Here is a 17,431-nt window from a genome sequence, read left to right on the forward strand (position 1 = left end):
AGTGTGTTTTTCCAGCCCCATTAGGGCTTTTGGATAGGTTGAGATCTCATGGGTTTTGGTAAATGATTTCAAGCCATACAATCTGATAGGATTTGGCATTATTTTTGGAGTAGATAAAAGTCATGTGCTTGGAGCAACTCCCTGTTTGCTGATGGTTTCCAACAGTCCATTCACTCTCCCTCCACTACTAGGTCGTTGTGGTGTGGGCTGCATTAGTTGTTGCTTTGTTGTTGTCCTTCCCCCCCTCTGCCCTGAAATGACCTCAATCCCATGTGGCCTGGTCCCTCAAACCCTCGCCCACTTCTCTGCTCGCTCTTTTCTGCCTATCTCAGGTGCAAGGTCTGGCTTCAGGGGAAAGAGGTCGAGTGGGAACAGGCCACAGTCCAGGTGCCAGGGCCCTTGCAGATTGCAGGTCCAGTGCCATTGCTGGGAAGGAATTTTTTCCCATACCATCAGATTTGGTTGGGGGGGAGGATGTTTGTGTATGTTTGCTTGCTTGCTCATCCCAGTGAAACCTAGGGGTTGGGCTTCCCTTGTTGACTGATCTGCGTCTTGATTCGCGTGCTGTGCCAACGATCAACTGAGCCGGCACAGTGCGGCGGCCATGTTTATTTTAATGAAGCCGGGGATATTTAAATCCCAGCTTCTTCGACTATGTCGGGTAGTCTAGTTTACATACCTCTGTCGACAGAGGCATCTAGTCTAGACATACCCATAAAAACCAAGGATAATGACCACACATACATCACAAGTACAAGGTACATCAGTTTTACAGGTTTTATCAAAGTTACAATTGAAGATATGATTACCTAGGCATATAGAAATTCTATACTGACCTATGTACAAGTTACAAATAGTGTTATATTCATCATTAATCATAGTGTTAGGATCTGATGGGTAGAGCCCTGTATGGATGCAAAGTTTGCTTCTATAGCTGCAAAATGAACTGCAGATCTCTGCATTCGCATCTGCAGATGCAGATATCCGTGGATACAGTAATTCCTCATTTAACACTATAGATATGTTTCAGAAAATGATCGTGTTAAGTGAAAACGTGTTATGCAGGGTCAGTTTTCCCATTGAAAATAATGGAAAAGGTGGGGGTTGCGTTTCAGGCGGTGGTGTCTGTTGGAACCGGGACATAAGGTTGGGGGAGAAAGGGGACTGGGTTACAGCAGGGAGGGGAGGTGTTTAGCTCTGGGGAAGGAAGGGGGAGGGGTATTGGGTTGGGAGTATGCCCCTCTGACGGGTCTGCCAGGACCGGCACTGCGTCTGGCGAGTGGGGGGGTCACTGGGGAATGGTACGACGAGTAGTGAACCCTCTGCCGCTTTGCAGGGAGGCAGGGGAAGCCCTGCGCAGCCGCCAGCAACGGGTCGGCTGGGGAAATCGTGTTATTCCAGGGACAGTTATGTAATTCAAAAAATGTTCCCTAAAAAAAAATCGTGCTATCATGAAAACGTATTAAGCGGGCATGTGTTAAATGAGGAATTACTGTACCCAGGTTTGCCGGGTTCTAGATATAAAATTTGTGTACACTCTGTATCTGCAAAAATGAGCTGTCTGCATCTACATCTGCGGTAGGGAAGTACAAGATTAACCAGTTAACTGGTTACCTGGTAAGCATTAGCGTTACTGGTACGCTTACCCAGTAACCTGTTAACTGGTGGAGGGGGATAGTTCTCCTCCCACTGCAGCTGGCCAGAGCAGCCCCTCATCTGCGGCATAGCCAGACCCTGGCCAGCTGGAGTAGCCCCGTATGCTGATAGAGAAGTGTATAAGGCCATGCTTACACTAACACTTCTGTTGGCAAAACTTTTGTCTCTCAGGTAGGGTGTGTGAAATAACCCCCTCCCCACCCTCCCCCGGAGAGACACAAGTTTTGCTGGCATAAGCACTTGTTGCAAAGTGCTGGTTTTATAATGTCAGCAGAAGAGTTCTCTCCTGGCATAACATGGCTATACAAGAGACCTTACAGCTGTGCACTTTAAGCTTTTAAGTGTATATATGCCCTTAAATTTCTGTTTTAGCTAGACTAATGTTTAGTGTTCACTCTTTGAAATCTCTTTTCTGAGTTAAGTAAACATTAATAGCTTTTGTTACAGCTGTGTTCTGATAATACTCAATAAAAGCTAGCTTCCCCAAGTTACTTTGGTGCTAGAAGTGCTTTCTCTTTGAGTGAGGCATGAAACCAAAGCCCAAAGCGCTAAAAATCTGAACTTTCCAGAAATCAGAATTCTGTTTTCTCAGGTATTCCAGCCAAATTCCTGTGTAGCCAATCACCTTCTTTTTGTCTAAATTACTCCAGCAGTTTTGCTTGGATGTATGTATCTGACAGTTCTTGCCCTATATTATTATGGAGATGGGTGATGTAGTTATTGTAGGCAATGGTGTTGTAGCTGTGCCAGTCCTAGGGTATTAGACAAGGTGTATGAGGTAATATCTTTTAGTAGACCAACTTCTGCTGGTGAAAGAAGCAAGCTGGCATACCACTCAAAAGTTTCTCTCTTTTGCCAGCAGAAGTTGGTCCAATAAAAGATATTACCTCATGCACCGTGTCTCTCAAATAATTGCTGGGTTTCACTCCTGAAGTGGCTATATTTAAAGAATGAGTAAAATAATTCCTGTAGTTGATACTGACGGTTATTACGTTTGTAAAGGACCTTGGGATGGGACACATTTGGGTGACAGGAACTTATACGTGCATTACTGTTGTTCTGAGCAGTGCAATTAAAGATGTAATGAAAATTCTATTTATATTTGTCCTTAAAGGACTGGAACTAGAGAGAGATCAACCAGATGCTTAGGGGGGAAAATGTAATTTTGTAACAACAATTCCATGATAAAAAAGCAAATAATTCACATACAGTATTGAACTGAGATGTGCATATCCCAAACAACCAATGATAAGGGGAGAAGGGTTGTCATTTTAAGTTTTTTGTATCTATTTCTTACTTATCATAAACCACCTTGTCACATTTTCTACAGTGTTACCAAATGAGAGAGAATTTCATCATGCTGCTAAAATGAATAATTTGGAAACCATGGAGAATTTACTTAGGAAGAATGTTAACATTAATGCTGTAAATACTGTGAGTATAAAATACTGTATGACAGTTTAATTGTCAGAAATGTGCTTTGTATAAGATTGAAAATCTCAAAAATACGAAGTATTTGACTGCAAGAGGAGGGTAAATGTCCTCTAGTAGAAAATTCTCTGAACAGATATTTCAGGTGTTCAGTTGAGTACCCAAATGTTGCCAGGTGAAGAGTGCCCTCCACTTGTGCTTAATGAGAGTGCATGATGCTCTGTAATTCACGGTCTAGAGATCAGTGTATAAGAGTGGGACAAGGAACTTCTGAGTTACAAACTTGGCACTCTGTGACATTGGGCAATTAGTTTAACTTCTGCTTCAGTATCCTCATATGTAAAATGGGTCTATTCAGTGGCACTGAAACATTTTTAAGAGTGGTGTGCTGAAATCCAAACCCCTTATTCTTGTTGATGCTCCTCTCCCCCATCAACCTGAGGCCGGGAGCAAACCCCGGGCACAGGGCTGGCATCAGCAGCTATGCGGGTCAACAGCCGTGACCCCAGGGACTTCAGGCACTTGATCTATGCTCATGCCTCCTCCTTATCCCCCACTGTCTCCTCCAACCCCCTATCCATTGACTCCCCCCCCCCCCGTTACCTGCCTACCCACATTGCCATCCAGACTCCATGTGTCTCCCGGCTTCCCGGGGCTAAGTAAATCTGCTGCAAAAAGTAATATTTGTATGTTTGTTAATATCGCTTTTCACAGCCTCGCAGCTAGCTTTCAGACTTACCACTAGGTAGCATGTTGGGGAGAAAAAGGGGAGGAACAAAAAAGCAAAAGAAATAACCAAAGAACATAACATGCAACTTGTATTTCTAGCGTGTGTAGGTCCAATAAAGAACAGACACAACTGTACATTATTTTTACTATTGAGTCTGCAAACCAAACCCTGCCTAAATACATTAGAGTGATATGGGCATGCATATGTGCATATTTATTTTTTCTCTAAAGTTAAAGTATTTTAGGAAAAATTGTCAGAGTGGCCACCAGAAAGAGTTGGTAACCATGCTCTAAGGCCACCAAAAATGTTGTTGAGAACCCTGTTCTCCGCAGGTATTGCAGCATTTCATGGAGAAGAATATTAGCCCAGGCAGAGCAGTCCCATCCATAGGATGGTTCAAGATGGCTGCCACAGGCACTGTGCTTTCAGGGGCCCCACAGTGGCCACCTCAACAGTCCTATGGATAGGACTCAAGGGATTACTTGGAGCTGGAGGTCGGGCAGGGGGCAGCAGCAGTGTTCCCCCCCCCCCCCCCCCAACAAACACACACACACACAGCGCAGTGGTGGGATCCAAAGTGACCTGGCAGCTTGCTCTGCTCCGCCCTGCTGCCATTTCCGGGCCTGCTGCGATCTGCTTCTTGCAGCAGCAAGAAGCAGAACACCTCAGCCTCAGGGTGCTCTGCTTCCTGTCACCATGGAGAGGACATAGGGCAACAGAGAGGGGCGGAACAGGCTGCCGGAATGCTCTGTCTCTCACCACCGCGGTAAGATGGAGGGAGGGCAGTCCCTGCTGCTGCCCTGTGCCAGCCCTCTAGTAATCCCCCGACTTGTGTTAAATGAGAAAGGATGCATGTGGGCGGGAAAGGGCACAGCAGGGGTGGGACTTGAGAAAGGGGGGGGGCATGTCCTGGGCCTTGTAACTGAGGGGTGCCCCCTGCCTTCCATTCTCTTATGGATGGGCCTGAGCCCAGGGCAAGCCTCAGTAACAGGGAGTGGGCCTCTGTCCCTTTTGGCGCCTGATCCACAGCATTTCTGTCCCTTTGGGAAGCCCAGATGGTCACCAGTCTGCAACAAATTTTGAGGTGTAATCTGTCTGATTTAGTTTGAACTAATACTTAATCATCACAGGTTCTGAAAAAAATGTGCCTCCTTTTACACATGCTCAGCTTTGAACTGGGGAAATATGGGTAGCCTACAGCTGGATTCCTGAGTCGTCCTTCAGAAAAGAGAAAAAAGGATCCTTTTAAAATTACATTCTTTTGAATGAGAATATTGTGCGTTTCCATAAATGCATAGTGCTATTCATGGTACTCAGAGCATGACATTTTTCACAGCTCTGAGCAATGTAACTAAGCAGATCTCATTTCAAAGTGTGGACCACACCTATTTCATAAGGGTAGACTCCTTGAACTCAGATTATTCATGTATGCAAAGTTACTCATATAGGGTTGGAGGATGGAAACCTTTGTTTGCATAGGTTGAATTGAAAAGGTGACTAATATTGAGTAAGAGAATTTGAGTCATGCATTACAGAGATAAAATCAAAAACAAATATGCAGAAATCAGGATATCACCAAGAAACAAGTCTAATTACATAAGTCTTAGGCCTGGTCTACAGCTGCGGCATAGCACTTATAGTATAGAAATAGCCTAAACCTTTGCTTTTAAAATTAAACCGTAAAATGGAAATTGTGAAAATGAATGTTTTCAGCATAGCACAGGGGTGGGCAATAATTTTTTGCTAGCAGTCACTTGGGAAATTTTTGGAGTGGCCCCGGGCTGCACAGGAAGGGGTGGGGCATCAAGCGGAAGGGGCGGGGCCAAGATAGTTCCGGGTTTCCCACCCTCAGACAATGATTGGTCTAGGGGGGAGGGAGCACCTTTCCCCCCCACACACATTCCCCTGAGTGTGTGACTTCCCACACTCTCCTGCCCCCAGGCCAATTAGAGCCTGAGGAGGGGGAGCATGTGAAGCCTCCTCTGCTCTGCCCCCACCCTGCGAGCAGTGCGTCGTTCTTAAAAGTGCCACGTGTTGCTAGCAAGACGAGAGGAAGTTTCACACTCTCCCCTGCCCCGGATCCCACCTGGATCCGGCCCGCTGAAGTCCTTTTGCCCACCACTGGCATAGCATATTTCCATTCTCTAAGCAATGTGTGATTTCTTACACCCTGCTGCAATGAAGGGATTAGTTCGGCACGTAAATACCTAATAGACTCTGGTTCAACTAAATTTCATTGAAGACCATATTTGTTTTCAATACAAGGCAACAAAAATACAGACAATGGCACATTTTGGCAATTGTAAAGTGAGACTGTGCAAATGAATATGTGCTGGTAATTTTGATCAGAGGATTCAGAAATCCTGATCATTTGTGTAGCGAAAAGAACTATTACATACCTGTCAGCCCAGGCTTGTTTTATTTCAGCTGCGGCGCACAGCTCTCCATTTTGCTGTTGCAGGAAATCATATCTCTGCTGTGGATTTCCTGCTCCATCACAAAGCTAGAGTGGATGTTGCAGATAAGGTAAGTACACCACTACTCTCAGGTAAAAAATAAAAGATCCAAAGCCTTGTCTGCTGCAGTCGCAGCTGTACAGTGCAGGAGGAATTTCTGTGTAAAGGTGATTTAATGCCACCAGTGCGGCTCCCCAATCCTGGGATGGGTGTGTACGAGTTTGGATTACTGTCTAACATAGAGCAGCTGTGAGACTGCTCTAATTTACACCCAGTGGGCTGACAGAGCAAGCAGGGATCACTGGAGACCCACTGGCCACGTCCCCTTTTCTCCAGCACACCCCACTAGTCTGGCTGCTAAGAGGGGAGAAGTATGTTGTCTCAGTGCTATCAAATCACTATGTTGTCTCAGTGCCATCAACAGACTCCTTGCACTGGGGTGGCTGGCTAGACTATGTCAGCTTTAGAGCCACTTTGGCCAGCATTATGAGGTAGAGTGGCTGTAGCACAGTGGGAGAGCCGGCTGGTATATTAATGAAGCAAACTTCTTATGGGTTGCTAAGAATGAACAGATCTCAAACAAAAAGAATTTAAAAAATGTAATTCACTTTTTACCAAATATCCTGTTTGTTTCCATTTTGAGCTTCGCTCTGCTGGGATAGAGTGAAAATAGATTAGCCATTTTCAGTTTTGTTTCTCTTTGTGTCACTGTCTTCCCTACACTAACACAGAGCTGCAAGGTTTGACTTACAAGCACTGAAGGGAAATCTGTTGATCCAAATAGCTGGATTGAGTTATATGGCCCTTAATTCATAAAAATATTTCCATGAATAATTAGGTGTTGAAATTTAAAAAAAAATGTATCCAACGTGTTACACCCCTGCGTCTAGCCCCCCTTTTAGAATTTCTCATTATGGGCCCAATACAGGTTTTGGAGTTCTTAAAAACATTACATTAGAGATGTTTTTGTGAAATATCTAGAAATATTTATACACTTTTCATGCAAGACTTTGTCCTGTTTCATTTTTTTTCTAGATTAAAACTAAACTATTGCTAAAAAGGACTTGCTGTGTAAATCCTGATTATAGAGTAGCAGGGTGTGTGACCCGTTAAAAGGAGCAGGGGCTTAGCAAACCTGTGGCTCGTTGGGCCACTAAAGAGGGTAGGGCAGCACCTACTGTTCTCTACAGCAGTGGTCTCCAAACTTTTTACACCTAAGATCACTTTTTAAAATGTCTGAGCAAGCTAAGATGTACCTCCTCCCTTACCAAGACCCCACCCCTTCCTTGAGGCCCCGCCCTTTCCGTTCCCCTCCTCTCCATCATTTGCTGTCCCCAGCCCTCACTCGATTGAGACAGGAGGTGCGAGCTCTTGGGTGGGAATGAAGTGAGACGTGCAAGCTCTGGGAGGGAATTTGGGTACAGCAGTTGGAGAAGGGGATGCTGGCTCAGGGAGGGGGCTCCAGGCTGGAGATTGTGGGGGTCAGGTGGAGGGTTGGGTGCTGAGCAAGCCACAAGCTTGTGACTCTGAGGGTGCAGGAATTTGGGTTGGGCTGTATGAGGGGCTCAGGGCAGGGAGGCTGGGAGAATGATGGGCTAGGACACAGATTTGCAAAGTGTGGATGGTGCAGGAGTGTTGTGGCAGAAGACTAGGGAGATGAGGGTACAGGAGTTTGGGGATGTGAGAGGCTCAGGACGGGTTTCTGGTGTATGATGGGCTCAGAGTTGGGGTCTGTGGGGGGTGCAGGAGTGTTCTGATGCTGTGGCCAGATGGGGGCGTGGCCCCAATTGGGGGCTTGCTGGCTGGGCTCCATTTTAAAATAAAATACTATGTCCAACACAAAATGTTTCAACATTGTCTTTATTTATGGGAGGGACGGGGAACCTGTTTTGGGTCAGGGGTCACTGATCCACAGAAAAATCAGTCAGAGACCACACAAGTGAGATGCAAAAAAACCCTCCAAAACCCCCCAAAAGCCTCACTGTTGTGGCTCCCAACTATGATACCTTACTCCCCTGACACTCCAACCCCATATGGGGGAGGGTAGGTAGGACTGAGGTTCAAGGCTTCCAGCCAGATTAACTCCTCTGAGTTCCAGGGCTAGTGGAATTTGTGGGCCCCTCTATACTCTGAGGTAGGACCAAAAATGAGGATCCAGTATGCAGGACAGGGCTGCCAGTGAATGGGATAGGGATGGCGGTGCAGAATCTGGGTGGAAAATAGGTACAGGAGCAAGCTGGGGGTAGATGTCTGGCCAGGAAGGAGAGGCAGGATCAGGGTGCTGGTGGGTAGTGGGAAGGGTTCTGGTGGGAGTCAGGGCAGGAGCAGGGTGCTGGTGAGGGACTGGGCTAGGTGCAAGTGGGAGTCTGGCCAGGAGCCAGGTGCTGGTAGGGTCCTGGGCAGGGAGCAGGGTACTTCTGGGGATCTGGGGAGGGGGAGGGGGTAGGGACAGCTCAGCCTGTACCTGGAGGTCCTGCAGCTGCGCGCCAGATCCAGCATCTCAGGAAGTGCACATGCTGCTCCTCTCCTCCCCACAACAGCAGGCACACTTTCTGAGAAGCCAAATCTGGCGTGGAACCCTGGGACTTTTCCACCCCCCCCCCCCCCCCCATGCAGAAAAGAAGGCAGGTAGCACAGGGAAGGAAATCCTGTGGCTGCGCGCCAGATCCAACTTCTCAGGAAGCGCAACGGCGGTTTTGGGGAGGGACTTCCCCCTCCATGCCGCAGGAAGTCAGAGCTACCTCCATTTTCCCAGGAGGTTGTAGCACCAGCGTGGGCTCCTTCTTGGGGGTGAGGGAGTAATAAGGGCGGGCTTGAACACCTCACAATCGACTGGTTGTGCTGCCACAATCAACCAGTCGATCGCAATTGACAGGTTGCTGACCACAGATCTAAGAGGTCTGGTGAGATGCAGTGTTTGAGCAGACAGACTTGGTCAGCAAGAGCGAAGAGCTGTCAGAGACTGAAGGTAGGAGATCAAGCTAGGGGATTCGTGTCCAGCATTCTCAAGACAGAGAGACAGAGCTGGAGAGTGTTAAAGGCAGGAGAAGCAACAGAGTGAGATCCTGCTGGCTATATGGCAGAGGGCTGGAATCAAGGGTTTAGAAGGGCTGAAGAAAGGGAGTGCTACAGAGGAAATGCCTCATTGGTGTCTTGTTGCTGGAGAGCTGTTGCTTAGAGGAACCATGAAAGTCTCCCCACAGAGTGGCTATAGTCTTTCCCACTGGGAAGAGTGGGGTTGTACCCCAGCAGAGTATTCCATGTCATCTGCATACTGATCTCTGCACTTACAACTGTCCCTCTTGCCCCAGTCAGTGTACATACAAAGCAAGAGAAGTGAGACAGAATAACATCTTACAGAGCCCCAGGTGAAAGAGACCTTAGCATGGTGGAGCAATTAGCCTAGAGCAGGGTTATTCAACTTTGGAATTCCCGGGGACCACCGTGATACTCACAGCTCATGCCAAGGGCTGCAACTCAAGTGTGGTTGCAAAAATATGCAAATAGCTTCTTTCACACATTAATACAAAGATTAGGCCTTAAGCCGCAGCACCGAACCCAAATGTGGCCAGCGTGAGCCAGTCAGCACCTCTCAAGGTCTGCCCACAAGGCTAAGTTGCCAGCACTTCCCACAATGCCCCAGCACTCCCAGCACTTCCTCCTTAGGGGCTAGAAATGCCGACACTCTGTACCTGTCTGTTCCAGCCAACCCATCCACTTGAGTCTTTCAGTGCTCACCCCGCCTGGGAGATGCCTCACTGTTGTGGAGCGTGTTCCCAGTGGAAGCCATGTTCAAAGGATCCCGCCCATGTGCCGCATGTTGAGCCCCACATAAATCCAAATCATGGTGTTCAAACAAACAGGCCACAGGCCGCATGTTCAATAGCCCTGGCTTAGACTATCTTCAGGGGTCTTTTTGACAGGCAGAAATGAATCATCTGAGCAATATTGCCCTGGGTCTGCATCTTAGCTAACTTTTGTACATCCCAGAAATTTTGACTTCTCTACCAGTTCAGAGATTTTCTTATTGTGAACCACTTGCACGCAAGACTGAGAAAGTGAACAGACTTGCCTTTCAGAAGCTTAAATATTTATAGAATAAGAAAACACAAGTAAGTCTTGTCTTATTATGAGCTCAGAAAGTTCACAGCAAATTAGCCATGTGATTGTACCTTTTTCTGTCTGACAAACTGAAACCATGCGTATGAAAGCTATGAAGTGTTCTAAAATGAATATAGCCAGGGGTGGCCTGTCCATATAGGCAAACTAGGCAGTCACCTAGGGCGCCAGATTAACTGGGGCACCAAATGGTGGCGCAATATCATTGAGGGGTTTGGAGGTGGGGGCACTAATTGCATAATTCATCTAGGGCTCCAGTTGCTGGCAGCTAGTCTCGGGCCGTCCCATTATACAGCTATAATATTTAACATTAACAGATCAGTTTTATAAGGCTTTGGACTGTAGTCATTTGATACCAATGACTAAGGGTCTGTCTACACTGAAGCCATGAAGTGTAGCATATATAGAGGTCCCAGAGCACCGGGGAAGGGCAAACATAGGACCTATCTTGAAAAAGGGAAGAAAGAGGACCTGGGAAAATTATAGACCAGTCACCCTGACTCCTATACATGGAAAGATTCCAGAGCCAATATTTAAACAATCAGACTGCAAACACCTAGAGGATATCAAGGATTAACAAGGCACAAATCATGACAAACCAACCTAATTTCCTTCTTTGTCAGGTTTGGCATAGTGGCAGAGGGTTGTGGTATATCTGAATTACGTAGGGGTTTTCACACAGTCACATTCTCATAAGCAAACTAGGAAAATATGGTTCAAGAGACATTTCTATAAGGCGAGTGCACAACTGATTGAAAGACTGGACTCTGTGAGTATTCTGGGCCCAGGACTATCCATGTAATCATATTATCCTAGATGACAGCTCAAGTACAGCAGCAGACTAGCTGCCGCAGCAGAGATGGTGGCATAGGCTAGCCTCCTGAATACAACTCTGCCCAGGACCCAGGATATATACTTAAATGGCTAGTCTGGTGCACTACAGCTACCCTGCTATTGTTAAGCTAGTTGATCTAGCCAGATCAAAGCTGACTCAGGCACATCTATATATGCCACTCTGCTGCTGGGGTCTCACGCCCTCCCTGAGTTCATGTAGATGATCCCTAATATATTTCACTGGGACCATTAACATTTTTAGGTGCATCATAAGGCTGAGAATTACAAAGGTGTGTGGTAGAAGCCTCATTAGACATTCTCCTCAGCATCTTGTTTTGATTATAATTAGTCTTGATAGGATAAGATTTTAATGTAATTAGTAAATGTTGGTGATCCCCTGGTTCTCCCTCCACCCAAAACCCCCTGGAAATATCTGTTAATTGAACTTTACAGATAGAAATTTAGTATCCACATACAGTAATATAATGTGCTTGAAGATAAATCACTCTTCAGCAATCAGTTGTCTTTGCAATTAATAAGAAACGCTATGATATATCAAACATTTTTTCTCTTTCTGATACTGGTATGAATTTCATCTTCATTCCTTTCCACGTAAATAATTTTCCAAATAAATAACTGAAAGCACATGGGGTTCTTAAATTGGTGTAAAATTTAAGTTAATAAAAGTTAAAACCCTGGAAATAAACATATTCTTAATTTTCAGCATAATTGCTGAACTATATGTAAAAGCATTTTTTCCTTTTTATTCTACTTATCTGTCCATGTTGGTCTTTGGAAATAACGTCTAAAACTGTATCTGTGGAGATAATACATTGTGTTTTGGCTTTATTCCTGGAATTGTACATCTAGAAAGTGTTGTTGCAGGTATGGGGAATAATGCCACTGGCAGGTTAATGTTTCTGAAATTATACCAACCACCTCTAATGTACTGCAGTGTTCAGAGAGGTAGGTTTTAGAAATGATTGAAGACACATTTTAAGGAACCCATCTTGCAAACATTTAATCACATGTTTAACTCTAAGTGCTTATGTAATCTTGCTGAAGTTAAGCACCTACACAGAGGTTGCAAGGATGGGAGCTTTAATCATAAAAGTGACTTTTCTTTAAGCATGGATGGTGTCCCTAGCATCTCTTTGCTAGAAACTTGGAGTGGGCGATAGGGGAGGGATCACTTGGTGATTGCCCATTCTGTTAATTTCCTCTGGGCACCTAGCTTTGGCCATTGTTGGAAGACAGGCTACAGAGCTAGATGGACCTTTGGTTTGACACATTATGGATATTCTTACATAAGCCTGTATTCTTACTGAGCTCCTTTTGAAAAGTATTGTGTGAAAGTGAATCTCTCCTTAAAAAATAAATAAATCTGTCTTCTGCTCCCATGTTTGTTTAGAAACGTCCTGTAGAGAAGGCCTCTGAGCCACAATCCCACCCTTCCACCTTCTTTCTTTAAATGGCAATGTAGCTTTCACATTCACTTTCAGCTCTGTTGCGGATGTTCATTGTTTAATATTTATATTAGAGCAGCATCCAGAAGCCCCAGTCACAAAGCCCTATTAGGCTGAACATTCTACCAATGTGTATAAAGACACAGTCCCTGCATCTTATTGTAGAGTCTGGGGAAGAGGGTCAACACTACAGTGAAACTGACTACACACAAATGTACTAAGTTGGTAAACTGAAAAAAATAAGAGGAAAATAATTGCTTTTTTTCTGGCTTCCACACTAGCCTTTTTCAGTATTGCCTGTAGCTGAGGCAGGCACAATATTTTCAGATAGAAGTGGGATTTTTCAATTTGGAGGTGATCCTTGATCACCGGGGAAACGTAATAGCAAATAGCACATGTCTGTTCAGTGTTCTGTGTCCAGAGGCTTCCACAGCAGATCCCTTGATTCTGATGGGGTTTTTCCCCGTGCCATTCTGTAGATAGGTCCCTCTGTCATATTCACTTGTACTGCTGCAACAGACTTGTTTAATCTGTTAGTTCCTTGGCTGAGTGGCTCTAGTGTAGCCTACTTCTCACTGATTTCAGAAAACGAGGATCACAGATCGAGGAACAAGTAGCTAGGCTGCTTTGCAAAGAGGGGATGGAGTGGGATTATGACAGGGAGGAAGGGGTAGGATTGAACAGAAGAATGTTGGTGGCAGGATATGGTTGTTAAGCCATTTGCTTTATTGTGTATGCATATTCCCCCCTTTGCCTGTATCCACTGGTTGTGTCTTGTCTCCTTCTTAGATTATAAACTGGCAGGGGCTGTCTTTTCGCTGTGTGTCTGTCTAGCGCCTAGAACAATGGGGCCCTTGTCCATGACTGAAGCTTCTGTATAAATAATACTCACGATAAAGGAAGAGAGATGGGGGACCCTAGGAGAACAAGAGACAGAATACCTATGAGGCTGGAGCAGAGAAGGAGATTATGAGCTCCTAATGCATATCCCTTTGGCAAGAGTGGGCGGGGGGAGGGGGGGAAGAGGCACAAAGAGAAAGCAAGCTTAAAGAGGTTTAACAGAGATGAAAAAATCCAGGAAAAACAAATGAAAACGAAAGGAGATAACTGTTCTGTTCACCTGGAAAAATTATGGCCATATTATCCACCATTAGTCCCTCAGTGTCTGGGAATAATGTTAACAAGGGTGCCCTGGAGCCTGTGTCACTGAGTCAGCTCATCCCATTAATCATATTAGATCAGATAGTGGTATTTGAATGGTAGTTTGAGGTATTTGAATGGTAATTTCTGCCTTGTTCATTTTTATTTGAAGCATGGGCTGATGGCGATTCATCTTGCAAGTTGGTCGGGAAACCTAGATATTATGCGAATGTTAGTTAAAGCAGGTGCTGACCAAAAGGCTACGGACCAGGTTTGTTGATGACAAATTTTAACCAACAATAAACATATTCATCTTGAGAAGAAATGTAATGTCATCATATATATAGTAGCCCAGTGTCTGAGAGTCTGTAACGCTGAAATGCTGGCTGTTCCCTCTGGGTGGCGCTGTTGCCTGAAATGCTGGCTGTTCCCTCTGGGCGGACTATGCTGCATGGGGAGTGTGGGGTCCAAATGGCCGGTTGCTCCCCCGTGGCGGCCTGGCTGAGCGGTGCACAAGTCTGCCAAGCGCCATGGCGGGAGGCAAAGGGTGGCAGGGCGGTGACGTACATGCCAGGGGACGGGGCCTGGACAAGCATACATACCTGATGGAGACAGAGGAGAGCGGAGAGAGAGTGAGAGGCAGGAGGGGGAGAAGAGAAAGAGAGAGACGGAGAGAGAGGCAGAAGGCGGAGGAGAGCTGAGGGGGGGGAGGCAGTAGGAGGAGGGGAGAGAGAGAGAGAGATGGAGTGAGAGACCCAGGAAAGAAGACCAACATAGAGGACAGACCTGAAAATGCCGTCTTATGACGGGCTAATTTTCTAGTTTAACAGAATTGGCTTGTGTTTTCCCTAGGAGGGACTGAATGTCCTGCATTTTGCAGCTCTGAACAATAATGTGGAAATAGTGAATTATCTTCTCCAGGAACTTCAGCTAATGGACCTAAACAAGCTGGATGAGGTATAACATGTGTTTAATTACCTAAAAAAATATAGGCACTTGTTTCCTTCACGTTGTGAAGTGAAGTACAATATCACCTTCATCACACAGAGACTCCCTGGATTTTCTGGAGAATCAGGGGCTGACCTGAGCTTTCTCCAGTTAGTCTTTTGCCTGGCTGTCAGAGTCCCACTCTGAGGCTGTCTCTACACTGGGCCACTTATTCCGGAAAAACTGTTCCGGGATAGGGCTAGTGTAGACAGCACAGTAGTCTTTTACGCAAAAAAGCCCCGATCGCGAAAATGATGATCAGGACTTTTTTGCGGAAAAGCGCATCTACATTGGCACGGACGCTTTTCCGGAAAAAGTGCTTTTCCGGAAAAGCATCCTGCCAATGTAGATGCGCTTTTTCAGAAATACTTATAATGGAAAAACTGTTCCGTTTTAAGCATTTCCGGAAAGGGTGCCAGTGTAGACACAGCCTGAGGGTTTATCTAGCAAGTGGTGAATTCTTTTAATTGCACACAGGAATGTAGTCATCTAGGATTTGATCATGTAGGGAGCTGGACTCCCACATCTGCCTTTGAAGCCAGTGGCGGGCCATAATAATCTAATTGCGCAAGTTTCTATGCACCCTTAGTTTGCACTGAGGTATCTTTGGGTAGATTATTTCATAATTGTCTGTTGTGGAGTTTCATGCATCTTCCTCTAAAGCATCTAGCTATCTTTTTGGTGGCTGGCTAGATGGCCTGATCTGGAGAGGCAATTCCCACAGTATTGTTACAGGAGAGCTTGCTAGCACTTGGTTGAAAATACTATGGTGAGTTAAGATGAATAAAAATATAGCTCCTCTAGTTCCCTCTCCACTTCTCTTTTGATTTTCAGAGGTATCTAGAACTGGCTCTGTTTTCAAAATTCTTGTCGAATGCACATTTAAGAAAAATAATTTTTGGATCTTTAAACTGTCCCTTTCTGAGTAGCTCAAAAATGCTGTACAGACACCAGTGAAAAAATTAGATATTAAATATTTGAAGATCAGCTTCATTTTCTAATACTACTATTTCAAGATTTCTGGTCCATTTACACATGTTTTTTTCAAAGTATTTAATCCAAATTGTATACTGAAGACATGTTATTGTTTTTCCCTTTCAAGTGTGGAGCTGTACTCAAGGTTTTTGTGTGCCTCTGCATATGACATGTATATATTATGAATAAATAAGCATGGTTCTAATACCTGGTGAAATTTTTGTGATAATGTCACCTTTTTAATAATAAAACTGCATTGATTGTTTTCTATAAGAAAGGTAAAAGGCCATTTCTTCTGGCAGCTGAAAAAGGCCATGTTGAAATGATAAACAGTCTGATTTCTCTGAAGCTGTTCACCTCTGAAAAAGACAAGGTAAGCCTCCTCTTTCCATTGAAATCCAGATAAAGGGTACTTACAAGTTATAACGTTGAGCCCAATGTAGAGTTACTTGCATAACTGAGGGTATGTCTACACTAGCCCCCTAGTTCGAACTAGGGAGGCTAATGAGGGCGACCGAAATTGCAAATGAAGCGCGGGATTTAAATATCCCGCGCTTCATTAGCATGTTCCCAGGTGGTCGCCATTTTGGAAATTGACTAGCCCGGAAGAACTGCCCGCGTCTGTACGTGGCAGTGAAGGGCGATTCCGAAATAAACCCCTTACTTCAAATTACCAGTTAAACTTCATGGAACGAGGTTTCTTATACTTGGAGAGCAAGATGATGTAATGCATAGCCTAGGACTTGAGAAACCTTGGTTCAGTTTTGTGCTGCTTCAGACTTTCTATTTGACCTTGGGCAGGTCCCATAGGGCCAGTTTTTCAAGACATTTAGGTACTTAATGAAGTAGAGAGGCTCTAAGAGCATAACCCTCATTGATTTAACTTTTGGAAACTGACTAGATGCCAATCTGCATTTTTAGAGGCCCAAATAACTTAAAAAATCTGGCTCTTCGTCCCCGTGTGCCTCAGTTTCCCATCTGTAGAATGGGGTATCAGCACTTCCCTATTTTATAGTGGAGTTTCAAGAATAAATACGTTAACAATGAGGTTCTCAGATACTATGGAAATGGGGGCTCTGTGAGAAATAAGTGTCCTTTGGCTTGCATTCCAAACAGAAAAGGCTGTAATGGTGGAGGAGGAGAAGGCAATATGCAACATGCAAGCAGGGTAACAGATGGCCAATGCTAGGATGGCTCCGTGAGATGCTTTTTGTTGTTTTCTTTTTTTAAATTACATAGCAGGGGATGGCATCAGAAGGGGGAAGATGACTATGTTAACTTGAGTGGAACTATTGCCAGTTTTCACTAGATGAGGTTTTGACCCTTAATCTTTACTTTGTTTTTAAGACACTTTTTGGGCTAGACCCAGTCCCCTTCCATAGAAAAACCTATGGAAAGGGTTAAAAAAATCCTACTGGACATTCCAAGATTTACTTTATAGGTTTTCCTCTGAATTGTCCCTGTGGGGATTGGGATTTTGTCATCTTGCAGAATAGGAAGGAATTTCAGGCCTTTAAGTGAATGGATGTCCTGAGAACTGCAGGGAAATTGAAGACATATTGAGACATCCATTAAATCCTCAGAGCTTCCCTCTCTCCCTTGTTAGTATGGCTTCCTCTGTGTACACCTGGAAGCTG

At 45.0% G+C, this 17,431-nt stretch overlaps 1 protein-coding gene across 5 annotated transcripts in view; it reads left to right on the top strand.

Annotated features, from left to right (window-relative positions):
* Window positions 1-17,431, top strand: part of ANKDD1B (ankyrin repeat and death domain containing 1B) — a 34,786-nt gene that overhangs the window by 2,943 nt on the left and 14,412 nt on the right. For all 5 annotated transcript variants that reach the window (XM_014574156.4, XM_014574157.4, XM_006124254.5 and 2 more), the window contains exons 2-6: window positions 2,987-3,090; window positions 6,245-6,343; window positions 14,005-14,103; window positions 14,685-14,789; window positions 16,069-16,167. In XM_014574156.4, coding sequence (XP_014429642.3) covers window positions 2,987-3,090; window positions 6,245-6,343; window positions 14,005-14,103; window positions 14,685-14,789; window positions 16,069-16,167 — 506 coding nt within the window. The remainder of the gene's footprint in view (window positions 1-2,986; window positions 3,091-6,244; window positions 6,344-14,004; window positions 14,104-14,684; window positions 14,790-16,068; window positions 16,168-17,431) is intronic.

The sequence above is a fragment of the Pelodiscus sinensis genome, chromosome 6 (genome assembly GCF_052426305.1).
Source record: "Pelodiscus sinensis isolate ZL-2025 chromosome 6, ASM5242630v1, whole genome shotgun sequence".
In the NCBI taxonomy this organism is placed as follows: domain Eukaryota; kingdom Metazoa; phylum Chordata; order Testudines; family Trionychidae; genus Pelodiscus; species Pelodiscus sinensis.